Source organism: Triturus cristatus, chromosome 8 (assembly GCF_964204655.1).
Source record: "Triturus cristatus chromosome 8, aTriCri1.1, whole genome shotgun sequence".
Classification (NCBI taxonomy): domain Eukaryota; kingdom Metazoa; phylum Chordata; class Amphibia; order Caudata; family Salamandridae; genus Triturus; species Triturus cristatus.
The window spans coordinates 1,584,502,212-1,584,520,872 of NC_140591.1; the positions used below are offsets into that span (position 1 = coordinate 1,584,502,212).

The 18,661-nt window shown below is 45.2% G+C and overlaps 1 protein-coding gene across 3 annotated transcripts in view; it reads right to left on the reverse strand.

Annotated features, from left to right (window-relative positions):
• The window catches only part of FHIP1B (FHF complex subunit HOOK interacting protein 1B), a 486,169-nt gene that overhangs the window by 202,966 nt on the left and 264,542 nt on the right, over window positions 1-18,661 (reverse strand). For all 3 annotated transcript variants that reach the window (XM_085623510.1, XM_085623509.1, XM_085623511.1), the window contains exon 4: window positions 8,198-8,356. In XM_085623510.1, coding sequence (XP_085479636.1) covers window positions 8,198-8,356 — 159 coding nt within the window. The remainder of the gene's footprint in view (window positions 1-8,197; window positions 8,357-18,661) is intronic.

The following is an 18,661-nucleotide window of genomic DNA, read 5'->3' on the forward strand; positions in this document are numbered from 1 at the left end:
CTCTTCACCCTGCCCAGTGCCACTGTACCTGCTGCACTAATAATAGCTGCTTCCTTATGCCCCATGCTTGGGCTTGGACTAGACTGCAGGGAGATTTTCACCTCTGGTGCCACTGTGGCGTAGAGTAGGTTGGAGGAGAGTGTTATACAGTGCTCTGTCATACAATGGAGTGTCCTAGAGTGGGGCGTTGTAGAGCGGAGTACCATGCAATGTAGTACCATGCAGTGGAGTAGAGTGTTATAGAGTGGAGTGGCATACAGTGGAATGAGGTAGAGTGGAGTGGCATACAGTGGAACAGCGTACAGTGGAGTAGTGAACAGTGGAGTGGCGTAGAGTGGTGTGTAACATAGAGGTTTAGATGGAGTGGCGTAGATGGTCATGTCGCAGAGAAGAGTGGAGTGGCATGTCGTACATTAGAGTGGAGTTTTGCGGCATAGAGTTGCCTGTCGTACAGTGTAGTGGCGTAGAGTAGACCGGGGGAAAGTGTCATACAGTGGACTGTCATAGAGTGGAGTGACAAAGTGTGGTGCTGTAGAGTGGAGTGTTGTATAGTGTGGTAGTGTGGAATAGAGAAGAGTGGCATACATTGGAGGAGAGTGCTGTAGAGTGGCTACAGTGGAGTAGAGTGTTGTACATTGTGGTAGAGTAAAGTGGCATAGAATGTCGTCAAGTGGAGTGGCATAAGTGGTATAGAGTGGAGTAGTGAAATAGAGTGCAGTAGTGTCTCATTGAGTACAGTGAAGTAAAGAGGTGTGGAGTGGCCTAGCTGGAGTTGTATAGAGTGTTGTAGAGTGGAGTATAGTTTTGTATAGTGGCATAGAGTGGAGTAGAGTGTTGTAGAGTGGCATGGAGTGGAATAGAGTGTAGCAGTGGAGTAGAGTGTTGTATAGTGGACAAGTGTAGAATGTCATAGTGTAGAGAAGAGTGTTGTAGAGTGGAGTGATGTGTTGCAGAGTATAATAGGGTGGTGTAACGTTTTGGAACCTAAAATCTGCATTTGAGCTAGTCCCACGAACAAAACTCTGGTCAGTTTTGGAAAGAATGGGGGTCCCAAGTAACATTCAACATTAATCTGCCTACTCAATGACAGTTATGCCCAGGTGTGGAGAGCTAGTCAGGGTTGACTGGCAGAATGTATCACCATGAATAAAGGCGTGCGGCAGGGATACATGCTTACTCCATTATTTTCCTTTTATTTATATGATCTAGTTGCATAGTTCGTGCTAATGCATCTCCAATACATGCAGATAGCAAATTATCTCTCTTATTGTATGCGAAAGATACACTGCTTGCCTCAAAATCCCTCAGAGGGTTACAACTTTTAATGTAATACTTTTTGCTTATGTGCATAGAGAGTAGACTGGGGACAAACTCCTCCAAAACAGATTATATAACCATCAATCTGCAAAAATCATACCGGGAGAATATCCATGAGTGGAGTAAATCTTAAAAGGGTAAAAACGGACTTTGAGTATTTGGGACAAAGATAATGGCACATTTGTCTTTCAACAAAGCATTAATCTGAACCTGCCTCTGTCTTAACTTCCTCGGCCTAACATTACACAACTCTTCCACCTAATTTCTAATGATTCAGCATGACTATGTATTTCTCAAAATGTCTATGATCACACACATTCTCTTTGGCAACCGTGGTAATACTATAGTCACACACCATCTCGGTGGGGACAAGGACATCTCTAAAATCACACACTATATCTGTGGGGACCTGGGTGTGTCTATAATCACACACTATCTCTGTGGGGACCTGGGTGTGTCTATAATCACACACTATCTCTGTGGGGACCTGGGCGTGTCTATAATCACACACTATCTCTGTGGGGACCTGGGCGTGTCTATAATCACACACTATCTCTGTGGGGACCTGGACATCTCTATAATCACACACTATCTCTGTGGGGACCTCGACATCTCTAAAATCACACACTATCTCTGTGGGGACCTGGGCATGTCTATAATCACACACATTCTCTTTGGCGACCGCGGTAATACTATAGTCACACACCATATCAGTGTGGACTTGAACATTCCTGTAATCAAAAGCAAGCTGTGTTTTGGCTTGAGCATCATCAGCTTTGCATTCTCTTTATGGGGCTTTGGAATACTGAAAATTAGTAAAGTTAGACTTTTGGTCTAAATTTACCTTTGTGAATTGGGCCCTATTTTAATGATGACTTAAACACAATCGTCTTCATGCACTATCTCTGTGTGGACTTTAACATCGCTATAATAAAACACTATCGTGGTGGTGACTTGAACATCACTATAAAACATACCATCTCTGTGGGGACTTGAGCATTCCTGTATTTAAACGCAAACTCTGTTTTGACTTGGAGCACCAGGGGGTGCCACGAGGATGATTTGCATTTAGCTGGGGTGATGAAGTGAGCTAAAGAACGATGATGGTTTCAACCCAGATCTGTGTCTGGGGGTGAGTGACTGAAAAGTTTCAGCACTCTGTCCATTATCTCCTTGTGTTTGCTTCGACTTGAACATCATCAGCTTCACATTCTCTGTATGGGGCTTTGTGAATATTGAAAAGTAGTAAAGTTAGACTTTTGGTCTAAATTTACGTTTGTGAATACTGAAAAGTAGTAAAGTTATACTTTTTGTCCAAGTTTACCTTTGTGAATTGCGCCCTATTTTAATAGCACACTATCTCTGTGGGGACTTGAACATCACTATGATAACACACTATGATAACACAATGTTCTTCACCCACTATCTCTGTGGGGACTTGAACATCTATTTTTGCAAAAATGTTAGCAGCTAATCAAGCTGTGGGTTCCACTTGACCATATTCCTTAGTTCCATATGTTAATTTCTTTATGTGTTAGTTCCCTTATCTCCTAAGATTTTAAGCACTTATAAATAGGTTAAATACAGCTTTAAGTGTCTTTCTTTAAGCGTGATATGATATTTTCTGGCACATTAACAGAATCTGTCTTTAATGTATATCCCTAGTATATATGCAGCAATTCATATATGAATAGATTAAAATGTTGTTTGTGTATATTGTTGATACAATAAACATTTAGCTTTGTGCTTTCAACTGGATTCATTCACAAATAGTGTTACGGACTAGGTCCCCACAAGGATGGTGCTGCGGGAGGGGGAGGAGGGGGAGGGGGAGGAGGAGGAGGAGGAGGAGGAGGAGGAGGAGGAGGAGGAGGAAGAAGAGGAGGAGGGGGAGGGGGAGGGGGAGGGGGAGGAGGAGGAGGAGGAGGAGGAGGAAGAAGAGGAGGAGGGGGAGGGGGAGGGGGAGGGGGAGGGGGAGGGGGAGGAGGAGGAGGAGGAGGAGGAGGAGGAGGAGGAGGAGGAGGAGGAGGAGGAGGAGGAGGAGGAGGAGGAGGAGGAGGAGGAGGAGGAGGAGGAGGAGGAGGAGGAGGAGGAGGAGTGGTGGTGGCGGTGGGGGTGGTGGGTGGGGGTGGTGGGGGTGGGGGTTGGGGTGGGGGGGGTGGGGGGGGTGGGGGGGTGGGGGTGGGGGTGGGGGGGGTGGGGGTGGGGGGGGTGGGGGTGGGGGTGGGTGGGTGGGTGGGTGGGTGGGTGTGTCTCTCTCTCTCTCTCTCTCTCTCTCTCTCTCTCTCTCTCTCTCTCTCTCTCTGTGGGAGGAGGGGGAGAGGTGGAATAGACATCTGGTGAATTGGTTGTGATTGCTGCCTGTGGCAACTTAAGGCCATTGTAGGCAGCTGCCTTATCGCGCTATCATAAAGCCACCATATGGCAACTAATGGCTTTGTTGCCAGATTAAAAGGAGTGCCCAAACAGCAATATATCATTTAGCGTGGGTCTCCGATAACCATAGCCCAGGATCGGTTTCTGTCCATGAGGTATGTGCATAGTCGGCGGTGCACATCTGATTTATTAGAACGTGTAGCACAAACATTGCAGTTGACAGTTCAGAGCAATGTGTTTTAGGGCGTTGTAGAAAAAGTGGACAGAAGATTACAGGCAGGAGCTCTGCCCTGGCTACACGACTACTGGGATTGGCAGGACTAGTCTCCATCCTCAACTCACAAAATAGGCAATATTTTTCGAAAAGCAGGGGAAAGGGCTTGTCGGCGTCCAGCCTCAGAATGCAGCAGTGAGGCATTAACTGAAATTTGTTTTTGGAAGGCTGGCAACATATTTGAATAAACCGGTTTTAAAAATAAACGATACAATACATAATTAAATGGCCCTGCTGGATGTTTGAGGAATAATGCGCATGACTGCCTTTCGTTTGTGGTTTTGTTGCTCCAGCATGCAAGCTGGGACTTGCCCTGACATGTACCGCGCTGTAGTGGGGTGACTCACTTGGGTCGCGTGCCAATAAACTGTAATAAAGGGCATGTGGAGGCAGGGCTGGACCTATTTATGAACTTTGCTATAATTTTCCTGCAGATGACAACAGGTTCTCTTTGGAAAAGAAAGCGCTATTCACAAGAAATATCGGGATATTTTCGCCGAGTGCGAAAGTGAAAACAAAACCAGCCTATATGCCCCAATATTATCGCCGAAGCGGGCGCATGCTTTTTTTCTGTTTATTACTTCTCTGTAGTAATGGCAGCACCCGTGCTTTAGCTTAAACATCTTAAGCTAAAGTCGGGTGCTGAGATTGCGTCAAAAGTAAAGAATTGTCTATTTCTTTACTTTTGAAGCAATCTCAGCACCCGACTTTAGCTTAAGATGTTTAAGCTAAAGCACGGGTGCCGCCATTACCACAGAGAAGTAATAAACAGAATAAAAGCAAGCGCCCACTTTGAGAAATGACTGCCGTGTGCCAACAACGTGGAAAAACCAAAAACCAAAAAAATTAGAACTCATTTTAGCGAGCGCACGTGCCCCTCCCAGCCCATACTCCCCATGAGGAACGGCCGGGGTGTGTTGTGAAAAGCAGCATTTATGGTATGCTGAGAGCGGAGTACTTGCTTTACCCGTTCCTGTTTTGATTGAGAAGTGAATGCAGTGTGTGTTTGCAAAAGCAATAAAGTCTACCCTGAAGCTGACGAGAAGGGAAGACGAGAAGGGAAGGGGAGAAGGGAGGGGGGTAGTGATAGCAGAGAGCAAGGGGGTTGGGGAGCATGACTCACACGCTACTATGAAGCTGACGAGGAGGGAGAAGGGAGGGGTACTGAGAGCAGACAGGAAGGGGATGGAGGGGCATAATTCACTCGCTGGAAGGCTTAATGAGCCAAGAAAGAAAGGCAGATGGCGGCTGCGCAAGTGCACGCGCGCGTAACCGCAAGCTTTAGGCCAGGAAAAGCCTGTGGTAGCACTTTCAAAACCCACTTACTAAATGTCTCGCAGAGTAGCGAATGCGCTGGCTCAGGCGAGACCTAAAAAGTGACATTTTCTGCCTGTTACGGGCACACTGTGCCAAAACCGTGGTATGGCGACTTTCATCATTCGTGTGTCAATTGTTTCTGAGACGGAGATCATAGGAAAGGCTGCAACTGAGCTGTCCCTACTTTACCCCGTCTCCTTCTCTCTCTCTCTCAGCCAGTCTCTGTTGCAAAGAATGATAAAATTCGGCATAGCAAATATGCTGTAAAACTGGCATCTAGTGGCTCCTCGGAGTACACACACTACAGAGTTCATGTAAAAGAGCATTTATTCTTGCTGTGGTTGACAAATGTAAAGGCGACGTAAAGCATCAGCATGCTGGCTTTCGAGGGGGCGGGGTGGGTTTAGGGCCTCTAGGTTGGGAGGGATGTGTATTATTGTAACAGAGCTACAAGCTAAGCCGGCACGTTCTCGACTGAAGCCTGAGAGAGTGAAGCACTGTATTACCTAGCAACACCCTAGGTTTATTCCAAGTTGACATAGACTTATTTTCTTTTCGCAAATGCCTTGGAAACGTGTTTTGACATTTAAAGTATGAATAACTTTTTTTTAAAGTTTTTTTTTTTTTTTAAAAGGGGCCTCGTTTATACTCAACGTTTCTGGTAAACAAGAAATTCTTGTTTGATATTAAACGAAATTCCAGGCACAATAACGTGTGTATGCCAAACTACAAAAAAAAGAACACTTTAAAAGACAAGTATTCAGCTCGCGCCTGATCATAGCAAGCGTGGCCTGTCATTACAGGGCGGACAGAAGATGTGCACACGGGGACTGCCTTTACTAGCGGCAAAAAAAAAAAAAATCCCCAGTGTATCACGCCGCCAGTAAAGCATCCAATCCCCGCGTGCACATCTTTCGTCTTGTTTGTCTCCCCGCGTGCACGCTGGAATCGTATTGATTCCAAAAGGCCTCTGCATGGCAGAGCAGCGCATGCGCTGCTTTCGCCAGGCCGAGACCTAAAAATGGTGCTGCAGGGGTACAAGGCAGTGTTTACAGAAAGCGTTGCGGGGTTCACTGCAGTGTTTTATCATTGGTGTTGAGGGTTACAGGGCAATGTTTACAGACTGAGTGCAGGGATGCACCGCAGTATTTATAAATGGTGGTGCAGGAGTACAGGACACTGTTAACAGACTGAGTTGAAGGGATGTACGGCAGTGTTTAGAAATGGTGGTGCAGAAATACAGGGCAGTGTTTATAAATGGTGGTGCAGGGTTACAGGGCAGTGGTTACAGACTGAGTTGCAGGAATGCAAGGCAGTGATAATAAATGGTGTTGAGGGGTACAGGGCAGTGTTTACAGACCGAGTTGCAGGGATGTGCGGCAGTGTTTATAAAGGTTGCGGCATGGGTACAGGGCAGTGCTTACAGACTGAGCTAAAGCGTGCACGGCAGCGATTATAAATGGTGTTGCAGGAGTACAAGGCATTTTTTACAGACCGAGTTGAAGGGATGTACGACAGTGTTTATAAATGGTGGAGCAGAAATACAGGGCAGTGTTAACAGACTGAGTTGCAGGAGTACAGGGCAGTGTTTATAAATGGTGGTGCAGGAGTACAGGGCAGTGTTTATAAATGGTGGTGCAGGGTTACAGGGCAGTGGTTACAGACAGAGTTGCAGGGATGTGCAGCAGTGTTTATAAAGGGTGCTGCATGGGTACAGGGCAGTGCTTACAGACTGAGTTAAAGCGTGCACGCCAGCGATTATAAATGGCATTGCAGGAGTACAAGGCAGTGTTTACAGACTGAGTTGCAGGAGTACAGGGCAATGTTTTTAAAATGGTGGTGCAGAAGTACAGGGCAGTGTTAACACACTGAGTTGCAGGAGTATAGGGCAGTATTTATAAATGTTGGAGCAGGGTTACAGGGCAGTGTTTACAGACTGCGTTTTTGGGGTGCAGGGCATGTTTTACAGTGTTTCAGGGATGCACAGCAGTGTTTATAAATAGTGTGAGGGTTACAGGGCAGGGTTTACATACTGAGTTGCAGGGATGCGCTGCAGTGATAATAAACGATGCTGGAGAGGTACATGGCAGTGTTTATAGACTGAGTCGCAGAGATGCGCGGCAGTGTTTATAAACGGTGTTGAGGGGTACACGGCAGTGTTTACAGACAAAGTTGCAGGGATTCGCTGCAGTGATTATATATGGTGTTGAGGAGTACAAGGCAGTGTTTACAGAGTGTTGCAGGGATGCGCTGCAGTGATAATAAACAATGCTGGAAGGGTACAGGGCAGTGTTTACAGGCTGAGTTGTAGGGATGTGCGGCAGTGTTTATAAATGGTGCTGAAGGAGCACAGGGCTGTGTTTACAGACTGAGTTGCAAGAATGCGCGGCAGTGTTTATAAATGGTGCTGCAGGGGTACAGGGCAGTGTTTACAGTCTGAGTTGCAGTGATGCGCGTCAGCGATTATAAATGGTGTTGAGGGGTACAGGGCAGTGTTTTTATTGTGCTGCAGGAGCACAGGGCTGCGTTTACAGACTGAGTTGCAGAGATTTGTGGCAGTGATAATAAATGGTGTTGAGGGGTACATTAAAGTGTTTACAGAGTGTGTTGCAGGGATGTGCGGCAGTGATTATAAATGGTGTTGAGGGGTACAGGGCAGTGTTTACAGACTGAGTTGCAGGGATGCGCTGCAGTGATAATAAAAAATGCTGGAGGGGTACATGGCAGTGGTTACAGGTGGCGTTGCAGGGAAACAGGGCAGAGGTTTCATGTAGGAATACAGGACACTGTTGGTGGGATATGAGACAATATTTACAGATGTCATTGACAGTGGGACAGAACAGAGGGCCTGCATACGACACTGTAAGGTAACAAAGACAAATCCTTAAAGGCAGCTAGCACAAGAAACAATACCTGGGTCACAGCATTACAGAACTCCAACGAATTCATGAACAGAACCAGTGAAGAGACCCCAATCCAGTCTTCTCGCCTCAGACAGTGCCAGTCATCGCCTCTCACCTCGATTTTTCTCGGTAGTGAAGAATAAAGTGCGCTTAGCCCAGTGGCTAATATCTGAAAGAAAACAAAGAGAGGTGGTTACATAATGTAGCTACACCTCTTTGCTGGGGTTTGTCAACTTAGGGAAGCATTCCAAGGCTGACTCAAGGAAGTATTGTGGGCGAGATTTGCGCTGTCTTGCCTTACTCTATGAGGCCATTCAAATCGACTTTGCGTGACCTCATAAATATGATTTTAGACTTTGTGCCACCAGAGCATCACAAAAAGTGACGTTACGGTAGTGCAAGGGCATCATAAATTTTCCCATGCATCTTATTTTTGGTAAACCTATTGGTCTGCCTTGATGGATTCCAAGCTGGAGTGGAAGTATTGCATTCTGCCACATTGGCTGGCTCTGGGTCTGAAAGATCAAACTGAATGGCTTGAGGCCGCTTAATCAGGGGAGGAGGAAGTATGAGATTACCTCCTCTTATGGTGTGAATGATTTTAATCCCCACCATATCCTACGTCGCAGCCATTCTGGGTCGGCTGCAACAAGGCCTAGAAGACTGGCATGCTGGTATGTTAAGACTCTTAAGTTGCCTCTAAGAAACAAGTTACTTACCTGTAACTGTGGTTTTGCAGCCTGAAGCTCTTCTAGATTCGCACGCAATGCATATTCTGCCAACCACTAGATGGTGGAATATGCACAACATGTGAATCTAGAAGAGATTCCATGCTGCAAAATCTTTGTATATTGTTGGTAGAATTGGCAGGCTAAGGACAATAATCCCAAGGATCCTGCTGTGGCCGTGCTATCTTTAAACAGCTCTAGCATCAAATCAGCATTCGCCTGAAAGAGCCTAGAGCCATCAAGGGGAATGTCCATGGTGGAAGCCTGAATGCCCGCAGAGAATTCAGTTACTAGCGTTTAAAGGTGATGTCTAACCACGACACTAGTTCTGATGGCTCTGCTTATGCAACCAGTGGTGTCAAAGCCAACTCACTCTACATATATCACTGTAGGCTGAGTTCTTTAGGCAAGTGATGCCCTGAGGTCAATCAGGACAGCTGACAAGATCTCACTGGCCATGCCCCACAGTGCATGTGTGGTGGTTTGGTGTACCTGCCCTGAAGTCACGGCGCTCCAGGAGCAGAGGGCCTGGCTGACCGTGGAACATTCTTATAGGTAAAAGTGTCACTATGCCTACATTCCACATCTGCGGGATCAGAAGGAAAAACTTTGGGGTTCAACTGTGCTCAGTGACAGCTGTACTACAAAGCTTCAGGAGAAGAGTGCCAGGGGCCGGTCTTTATCGCCTGGCAACGGGATGACTGACTGGAGGGGCTGAGCATGGCTTTGACCAGGTAGCCTAAAGAGTATCCAGGAGGGCCTCATTAAAAGACAAAAGGACCTTTTTTTTCTCATTATTGGCATTTCGTAAACAAAAAATACAAACAACAACAGAAGATTGGTCAGTTCCCTCCCCCCGCACAATATGGTAACAGTATCACAATGAAGAGTACTAGATGTAGTGATGGATATCTTCAATTCCTGGTGACAATTTCAATAAACATCATGGTACACGATATACATCGATTGGAGTTTGGCTTTGGCTACATCTATAATATCATACTTTTACCTTAGCTCACTGTAGCATTCTCCCTTGACTACTGCAGAATAGCCTGCGTACCTGGATAACCTCCGCTATTATTCAGCCGGCAGCCCAGGGGGGCCGCCTCCTCCGTCTTACGATCCCGGGCCCACTCGAGGAAGGGGCTGCATATGTCTTTTGGCCTGGATGCCGAGGGCAATAATTCCCAGAAGGTAGATAGTTGAGAGTGACTAAATGTGACATCACAGATCCAAGCTTTCACAGAGGATGCACCCCCCCTACCCTAATGCATAGCCACCCTACGTTTGGCCGACAAAAGAAGTAATGCATGTAACTTGCGGGTCCCAGGCAGTGTCCCCTGTACATACCCCAGCAGCCCCAGCAGGGGGTCCGGGTCAGCATTTGCACCCAGTATTTCATGTATTGTGTGAAAAATTGTAGACCAGAATTTGTGCAATCAGGGACAATCCCATGATATATGCAAGAAGGTAGCTGGAGAATGTCTGCATCTCAAGACAATAGGACCTTACCATCGATGATGCTGGTCAGGACCACTTACAATTTTAGGTAATGTTTTTTTGGGACAATATCTTAAAACTGGTTTCAAGTCTTGGTTTGGGACTGAAGCATATTATTTCCTTATTCCCCCTGTGTTAATTTACACTTTTCATACCACTGTAGGACTACATTCTCTCCCTTCCATTTCACCGCCACCCTCCTCCCAAATTTCAATCGAGTAATCTTTTACACCTATAGGAAACTCATACATTGCTGTTCCTAAACATTTTCCCTCTTTCTCCTTTTCCCTACTTCTTCCATACTTCTTCCATGAAAAGCTATGACTGTGGCCACAGACTTGGAAGGTCTGCAGCTTTTTCAATACGTAACGCCCCCCACACATATCTTGGGGCACACATTAGATCCTGTCTTTGCAAACATGGCTAACATGGTGGTGAAGCAACCCATGCTACTTGTATGGTCTGACCACTGTGCTATTCCTTTTCTGGTCCCATCTGACAGTGCGCCTAAAAATGTCCCAGCGCCCTCGGTGGCGCGGGACAGGGGCTGGGACAAAAGGACTCCTTCCACATTCTGTGGTGCTCTGGATCCAAGCCGTCCTAGGTTGGACAGATAGATGCACGGACACAGCTGATGCACAAGTAGAAACTGGATTAATGGAGTATTGGATCAAATCGCTCCTTTTGGAAATCGGACCTTTTACAGACCATGGCCTTCGACTGAATAGTTCAATAAGAAACTACTTGGTTTTTAAAAAAATGCAAATGACTAGAGCGCCTCTGGCACAGAGAGTATGATCCTCTTTATAACAGGGACTACAAGGCAGCAAAAAATATCTATAAAGGTTACATTAAAAAAGACTGCTACGATTTCTACACCAATAAAATCTGGGAGGACCAAAAGTCAGCTATTTATGGTGGTGAAGTCACTTTCATTGCTAAATGTAGTCTCAGCCAGAGACGCTCTCATCCGAACGTTTTGGTTCGATCCGTCAAAGGACAGCTCTAGGCACCTCAGTTTGAGATCCACTGATGCGGAAGAGGTAACTGCAATGTATGAATCAGGGAGGTCAGGTTCCCCATTAGATCCAGCTCCTCCGTCCATGTTGGAATGAGACTTGAAAATGATCCACCCAATTGTAGTCAAATTGATCAATAACTCTTTAAACTCTGGCCAGGTACCTGGGAGATGGAAGCATGTCGTGGTGGTTCAGCTTCTAAAAAAGCCATTGTTGGACTCCACTAAGCCGGAAAATGATCATCCAGTCTCACTACTTGCACTATTTTCCAAAATTACGGAGAAAGCTGTCAATAAACAGCTATCGTGCTTTATAGAGAGCTATGACCTGTTACACAGAACCTAATCCGACTTTCGCAGTGATAAGTTTCTTCTGCTCACAAACACTCAAGGCATAGAGTGGAAAATGTGAAGGAAAGGGAAAGCAGGGGGAAGCTCTATAGCACACACAGATGGGGCTGGGGGCCCCTCTTTGGGTGGCAAGGTCCGACTCCCTCCCACCTCCCCTCCACCACCATTGCAGGGACACTGGACACCAAAGATGGCCCCGAAGGTGCTGTGGGCAGGGAGCGGTGTATATAGGGTGACCAACCGTCCTCAAATTTCACGTACTGTCCGTGATTTGGATCTCACGTCCGTTGTCCGTGATGACCCCTTTTACGGACGCCTTTTGTCCGTAATTTTGAGCATTGCAGGGAGCAGCACTGCTTCCTGCAAGAAGCCTCAGCTCCCTAATGGGGCCGCCCCACACTCATCATCTGAGCACAAGAGCAGCCCCACCCTGACCATTGTCATTCTATATGCGGGCTGATTATCGTATACAGAATTTCAATGGGCGAGCCTGAGCTGTTAAAGCATGAGGTGGCCTCCTCCTGCCTCAGTCTAGGGCAGGGCCTTCTATTTTAACAGTACATAAAGGAAAGTGTGGCACCTTACCAGATGGAAGAAACGTACAGAATCCAGTTCATGAAAAAAGCCAGCAAAAGAAGTTAAAAAGAAGGGGTTATAGTTCTTTCACAGTCTCATCATTTTAGAACTGAAGCATTTTCAATATTATATACAACTAAGCCATAGTTGCTGTTTTTTATTTTATGCAACTAACAACCATTGGATGAAAGAATGAATGGATGCCACACACCCGAGTGACTCAACCCGCCATCCCAAACCGAGACATCACGTCAGGCAGCAAGCGCGGAACTCCGGCTTGAAATGCTCCTCTGCCTACCAAAAAGCAGAAACTAATTCCTTGTACGTGGCCGTGGTCCCACTAGAGACGTTCTGCTGTTGTGCCGCTGGGCGGCGCTGCTCTCATGCCACCAGGAAGCTGCGCAAGCAGCCCTTCACCTGCCCCGACGCCATGAGAGATGCAGGAGGGCATGGCTTCGATCAGCCCTTCTGCAGGGAAAGGCGGGCAAGACAATATAACCTGCACTTGCAGACAACAGCACCGACGTGACTCGAGTCCATTCCACCACAATTTCTTTTCATTTACAATTTTGCACCCCCAAGAATACTGCACCTGGGGCAACCGCCCCTGTGGCCCCGCCCACACTACACCACTACCTACTAGTATGAATGACATCTGACTCTTACACCTTGTAGCCCTAATTGTCTTAAGTAACATTTCCTATACATTGAATTTCACATTTATGAGTCGTTGTCCCTATATAATAATGTGTGTGTGATGCAACGCACTCAGACACCCTGCTGTATGTACTTCGAATGAGTAGCACCATAAAAGAAATTAAGAAATAAAATACACATGAGAGAGGGCCTATGTGAAGATGAGGGGACCATTGGGGGGTGGTAGCAAGGCCGGACTGGCCGTGCCTGGCATCTGGTGTTTTCCTGGAAGGGTGGGGGGGTAAGGGGGCGGTTTTGTTACTGGGGGCTGGCACTGCAAAGTTCCTTGTACATCCAGCAGTTTTCAGACAACAATAAAAGTGTCACGATAACTCTGGTGACTAATGTATCTGCTGGAGAGAGATGGGAGTTTTGTTTAGTGGCTATTTTGAATCATCCAAGGTAGCACTGAGGGTTAATATGCTTGCTGCAAAAAATGTGTACCAAGCATATCAAAGAACAGTTTTTTTATTTGCAGAGCTCAGTGGGTTAATGCTTTTGTCACTGATATTCTTTTGTTACCATGCAGTTCATGTAAGTGTCCATTATTTGTAAAGCGCACAGCTACCTCCGAAGTGGCGTCCCGGCGCTGGGGGCCGTAAGAAAGATTAAGCGAGCTATAGCCCAGAGTCACATGGTGCTGGGCTCATCTGCCTCTGGCACCGTGGATCGAACCGTGAGTCCCGGGTTCCGGAGTCAGTCGCCCTGGCTGCTGCGCCACACCTCATAAATTACCTATGTAATCTAGCACAGTGAATTGCCATCAAAGAGCTGCATGCAAGCTTCATGGTAGAGGTTACAAAGTTATGATTTCCTCCCCGTTTTTAGGTCTCGCCTAGACAGTGCTTGCACTGTCTCTCCGAGACATGCAGTATACACTTTAGTGGGGAAGCTTCTTGGAGGCTCCGCCCACTGGCTTAGGTCAGGAAATGCTGCTCTCCGATTTGTTTACGGCTTGGTAGTCCCGCCTCATGACGATTATGTCGTCATATGTAACCTTCCAAGGCTACTACCCCCTTTACTCACCGCACTTTCTTCTGGCGCCCAGCCTAATCACAACGGTGCTCACGCGATGTCGTTTCCAGCTCCCGGTCTGTAAGCGCTCCCCCTGTGTAGTGTCCTACATATTCGCGCATGCCCATCAAGCCGCATCGGCATGTTTTCACTCCGGGAAACAGTATGGATATATATAGCGCAAACTCTCAAACTCGACCCGAAGGTATTGAAGTGCTTTACATAAGCACAGATTACACACCGATTACATTACGCAATGACACATTCAGGCACTGGGAGATAAAGTGATTTGCCGAAAATCACAGAATGTGGACCGACCCCGAGGCTCGAACCCTGGTCTCCAGCACCAAAGTCGGCAAATTAGCCTTCAGACCACAGCCGCTCACTTTGTTTAACGGGAGTGAAAAGGAATATAGCCAAAAACAACATAAAAGAAAGCACCACTGAACCTCTCTGTCTGCTTGGATTTAAATCGTTTCCAAGTTAAGTAAAAAATGTTTTTTTCTAATAATAATGATTTTGTATTCTTTTCATACACATGTGTTTTTTAATTTTAACAGTCATCACATTAACGATGGTTCATAAGAAAATGCAAGCCGCATCGGCGTGTTTTCACTCGGGGAAACAGTGGACTTGTATAGATATATATAACGCAAACTCGCAAACTCGACCCGAAGGTATTGAAGTGCTTTACATGAGCACCGATTACATTACGCAATGACACATTCAGGCACTGGGAGATAAAGTGATTTGCCGAAAATCACAGAATGTGGACCGACCCCGAGGCTCGAACCCTGGTCTCCAGCACCAAAGTCGCCAAACTAGCCGCCAATCCGGTCACTTTGTCTAACGGTAATGAAAAGGAATATAGCCAAAAACAACATAAAAGAAAGCACCACTGAACCTCTCTGTCTGCTTCAATTTAAATAGTTTCCAAGTTACTTAAAAACTGTTTTTTTCTAATAATAACGATTTTGTATTCTTTTCATACACATGTGTTTGTTTAATTTTGACAGTCATCGCGTGAACGATGGTTCATAGGAAAATGCAAGCCGCATCGGCGTGTTTTCACTCGGGGAAACAGTGGACTTGTATAGATATATAGCGCTAACTCGACCCGAAGGTATTGAAGTGCTTTACATGAGCACCGATTACATTACGCAATGACACATTCAGGCACTGGGAGATAAAGTGATTTGCCGAAAATCACAGAATGTGGACCGACCCCGAGGCTCGAACCCTGGTCTCCAGCACCAAAGTCGGCAAACTAGCCGCCAATCCGCTCACTTTGTCTAACGGGAATGAAAAGGAATATAGCCAAAAGCAACATAAAAGAAAGCACCAAAGCAACAAGATATGTTGCTTTGTATTTGTGGTATAAAAATAACTATGTATATAAAAAAATATGTTCCTTGCTGCTGGGTATGCTTTAAAATGATAATCGCTGCCCATGAATGTTGAGCTAGCTAATAGATTGACTATCTTATTTTAGCACTAACGTTCAGCTTGCACTTTCCCTGCGCACTATCAGTTGGCTGAGCAGTGACCTTTGATGAGTTCACGTGAGTGCACTTATTGCTGTAACAGCAGATGTTGAAATGGAAGACCGGATAAGCTGAAGTTGAATAAACAGCTGCACTTCATTTATCCCGAACGTGATTACATCATATTGGCACGGGCTGTGGAATACTACAAGCGTCTTCCCGCCTGCTCACGACCGCAGATATCTTTAGTGTTGGGGGAATGTGTGAGACTCTTTCAGGGCTATCAATCATCACCTAACTGATGGCTTCTGTTATTTCTGCCATTGTTTATCTTCACTGTAACGATAATGTATTTTGTCACACGCCATTGATCGTGTCTCCATTCGTAGGTTTTGAATGTAATGGATAAGGTGGGAATGTATCATAAAAAAAAGTCTGAAGTCATTCTTAAAAAGATGAGAAAATACACTGGGCAAAGTTGGAAGTTGTAAACAATAACAAACATTTGCAATGCATTAGGTCTCGCATTTAGGCATGTTTAAGCTATTGATATTGCAAATAACAATGCTTTTTTTTTCTTCCTTTTTTAAAACATAAATAAAAGGCATTGTTATTTACAATGCCAATAGCTTAAAATTGTTAAGGGGTACTAGCACTGGCATAATCACCTGTTCTGCCTATCTCTACGAGAGTTTTTTAAAACTGTTGATATTGCCCACGCGCTCTCTACAACTGGCAGAGATTCATTATCTTAAAGGCTGCGCTTGTTAAACTTGAGCACGGCCGTTATTTCACCTTCAGCTAGCTTTTGGCAGAGTGTATGCACGGTTATCATTGCTGTGGGTCACACTTTCTTGCTAATCACAGCTTGTGTCTGTTGGTGTGCCTTCGCTGATAGGCACAGCTTGAGTTAAACCTTTATGCTGGTCACTGCCTAGAGTTTCCTGTCGTCCTGTTTTCTTTCTTTCAGTGAATGTATAGAGATCAGTTGGTAGTTTCCTGCTTGTACGCTGCACTGTTTAAAAAAAAATAAAACTACTGCCCACATCCCACTGTACCCGCTTCGTTTGTTGGAATCGTATATTTCTTCAATGCTCGTGAGCGGCTACCGTGGTGGTGGTTGAAATCCAGTGAATATGGTGAGATATATGTGTGCGTGTATCTCAATGTAGAGGCTCCATGTTTTTATGCATTTCATACCTTGCCACATAATTCCAATCTGCCCTAATTTCACTCAACACCACACACTTCCACTTCCCATAATTCAACTCTATACATTTCCATTCCACACCACATAATTAGACAACAAATCACATATTTCAACTCAACAACACAATTATGCAACACACCATATACGTCCAATTAACACCACAGAATTCCACATCATGATACAAAATTTAACATCACACCACGTAGTTAAACTCCAGAACACAAAATGCAATTCCACATAATTACTCTCACACACAATCCCACTCCACATAATTCCAGTACAGTCAATACCACATAATTACTATCCACATTTTTCCACTACACACCATATCACATAATTCCACTACACAAATCCACTCCACACATTCCACCATACACAATTCCACAACTAACAATTCCAATCCGACCCACAGAATTCCACTGCACAGCACATACATCCACTCCAATCCAAAACACATAGGTAAAAGACATTGTCATTTACATCGCCAATGCCTCTAACTCTCACAAATGCGAGACCAATTTGCATTGCAAATGCTTGTTTATTATCCTGATGTTGCTAAAAAGGGGTTGTTTGGGTAGAACTAAATTCTTATTGTTAAAGTCAACACTAACTACTATGTTATGTTCTGTTTCCCGAGTTTGTGCTTCTTCAGATCAAGCACTCCTACAAAATGCCACCAGTATGGATGACGTGCCTCCTACACCTTGTAGTCCCCATTGCCTTATGTAAGATTTTCTATAGACTGATTTACACACATATGATTCATTGTCTCTGTATGCGTGTGTGGTGTAAAGTGCTCTGGCACCCTACACTGGTATGAGAGGTGCTATAAAACATATGAAATACATGTGAGAGAGAGGCACTTTTGGCGAAAGTGAGGGAATCATTGAAGAGCCCCATCAAAGATGGTCATATCCTGGTGCACGGTAAGGTCATAATTTACTATGCTTGAGAGGCTAATACAATTGAATATAGAATGACAAATGTGTTGTAGAATGCACCATGTTTTCACAAATTTTCTTGGGGGTATAAAAACAAAGGCTGTAAGCTGTCGTTTGCAACACACAACTTCTAAATATCTGCAAATTAACTGTACAAATGCTTCAAAACATATCAGCAGTTAGGACACCACAAATGGACCACTTGTTTGTAATTCAGAAGTGTGCTGGCAACAGCGTTTTAATAGGATCAAAGCAATCAAGACACTTTACTTGGTGATGCTCCAATGATACATATTTGCCAGAACCACATTTCCACACATTAGTATTTGTGCGCTATTTAGTTTTATCAGTGAAACTACATGTTGGCATTTTGCTTCCATTCAATTGAAAATGTTCTGTATGTAAAAGACAGTGCCTCCTTCTGCCCTACAATTATGCCTTAACAGTGCATACAGTTTCCAGTCTGTAGCACACTTCTGAACATCAATGACCATCTGCAGTTTACAGCTCACAGAAATGTAACAGCTGAAGCAGTGAATTATTTCCAATATACAGGTAAAATAAGGAGGGCTGATATATGGCTAGCCAGGGCATTATATAGTAATGCCAACTCCTATCTAACCCTTCTGACCCACAATAATACCATAACACTCAGCAGTGTGCAGCCAATTATAGCTCATGCAGGCTGGTTAATAACTCCCTTTTCTTGCTTCATGCTCTTACCCTCACACACGACCTGTCCGCTATGGGTCTTATCCATCACTCAGTGCTGTACCAGACCCTAAACCACTCATCACCAGCTGAACAGACATGGAATGCCTGAAGCGATCTGACACATAAAGCGGCCCATTCTGAGGAGTGCACTCTAGTCCAGCACTGCAGGTCCCAATTACCTACATCCTATGTGTGCTGCTTTACATCTCACAATGAACTGATGTGTCGGAAAAATGTACCTT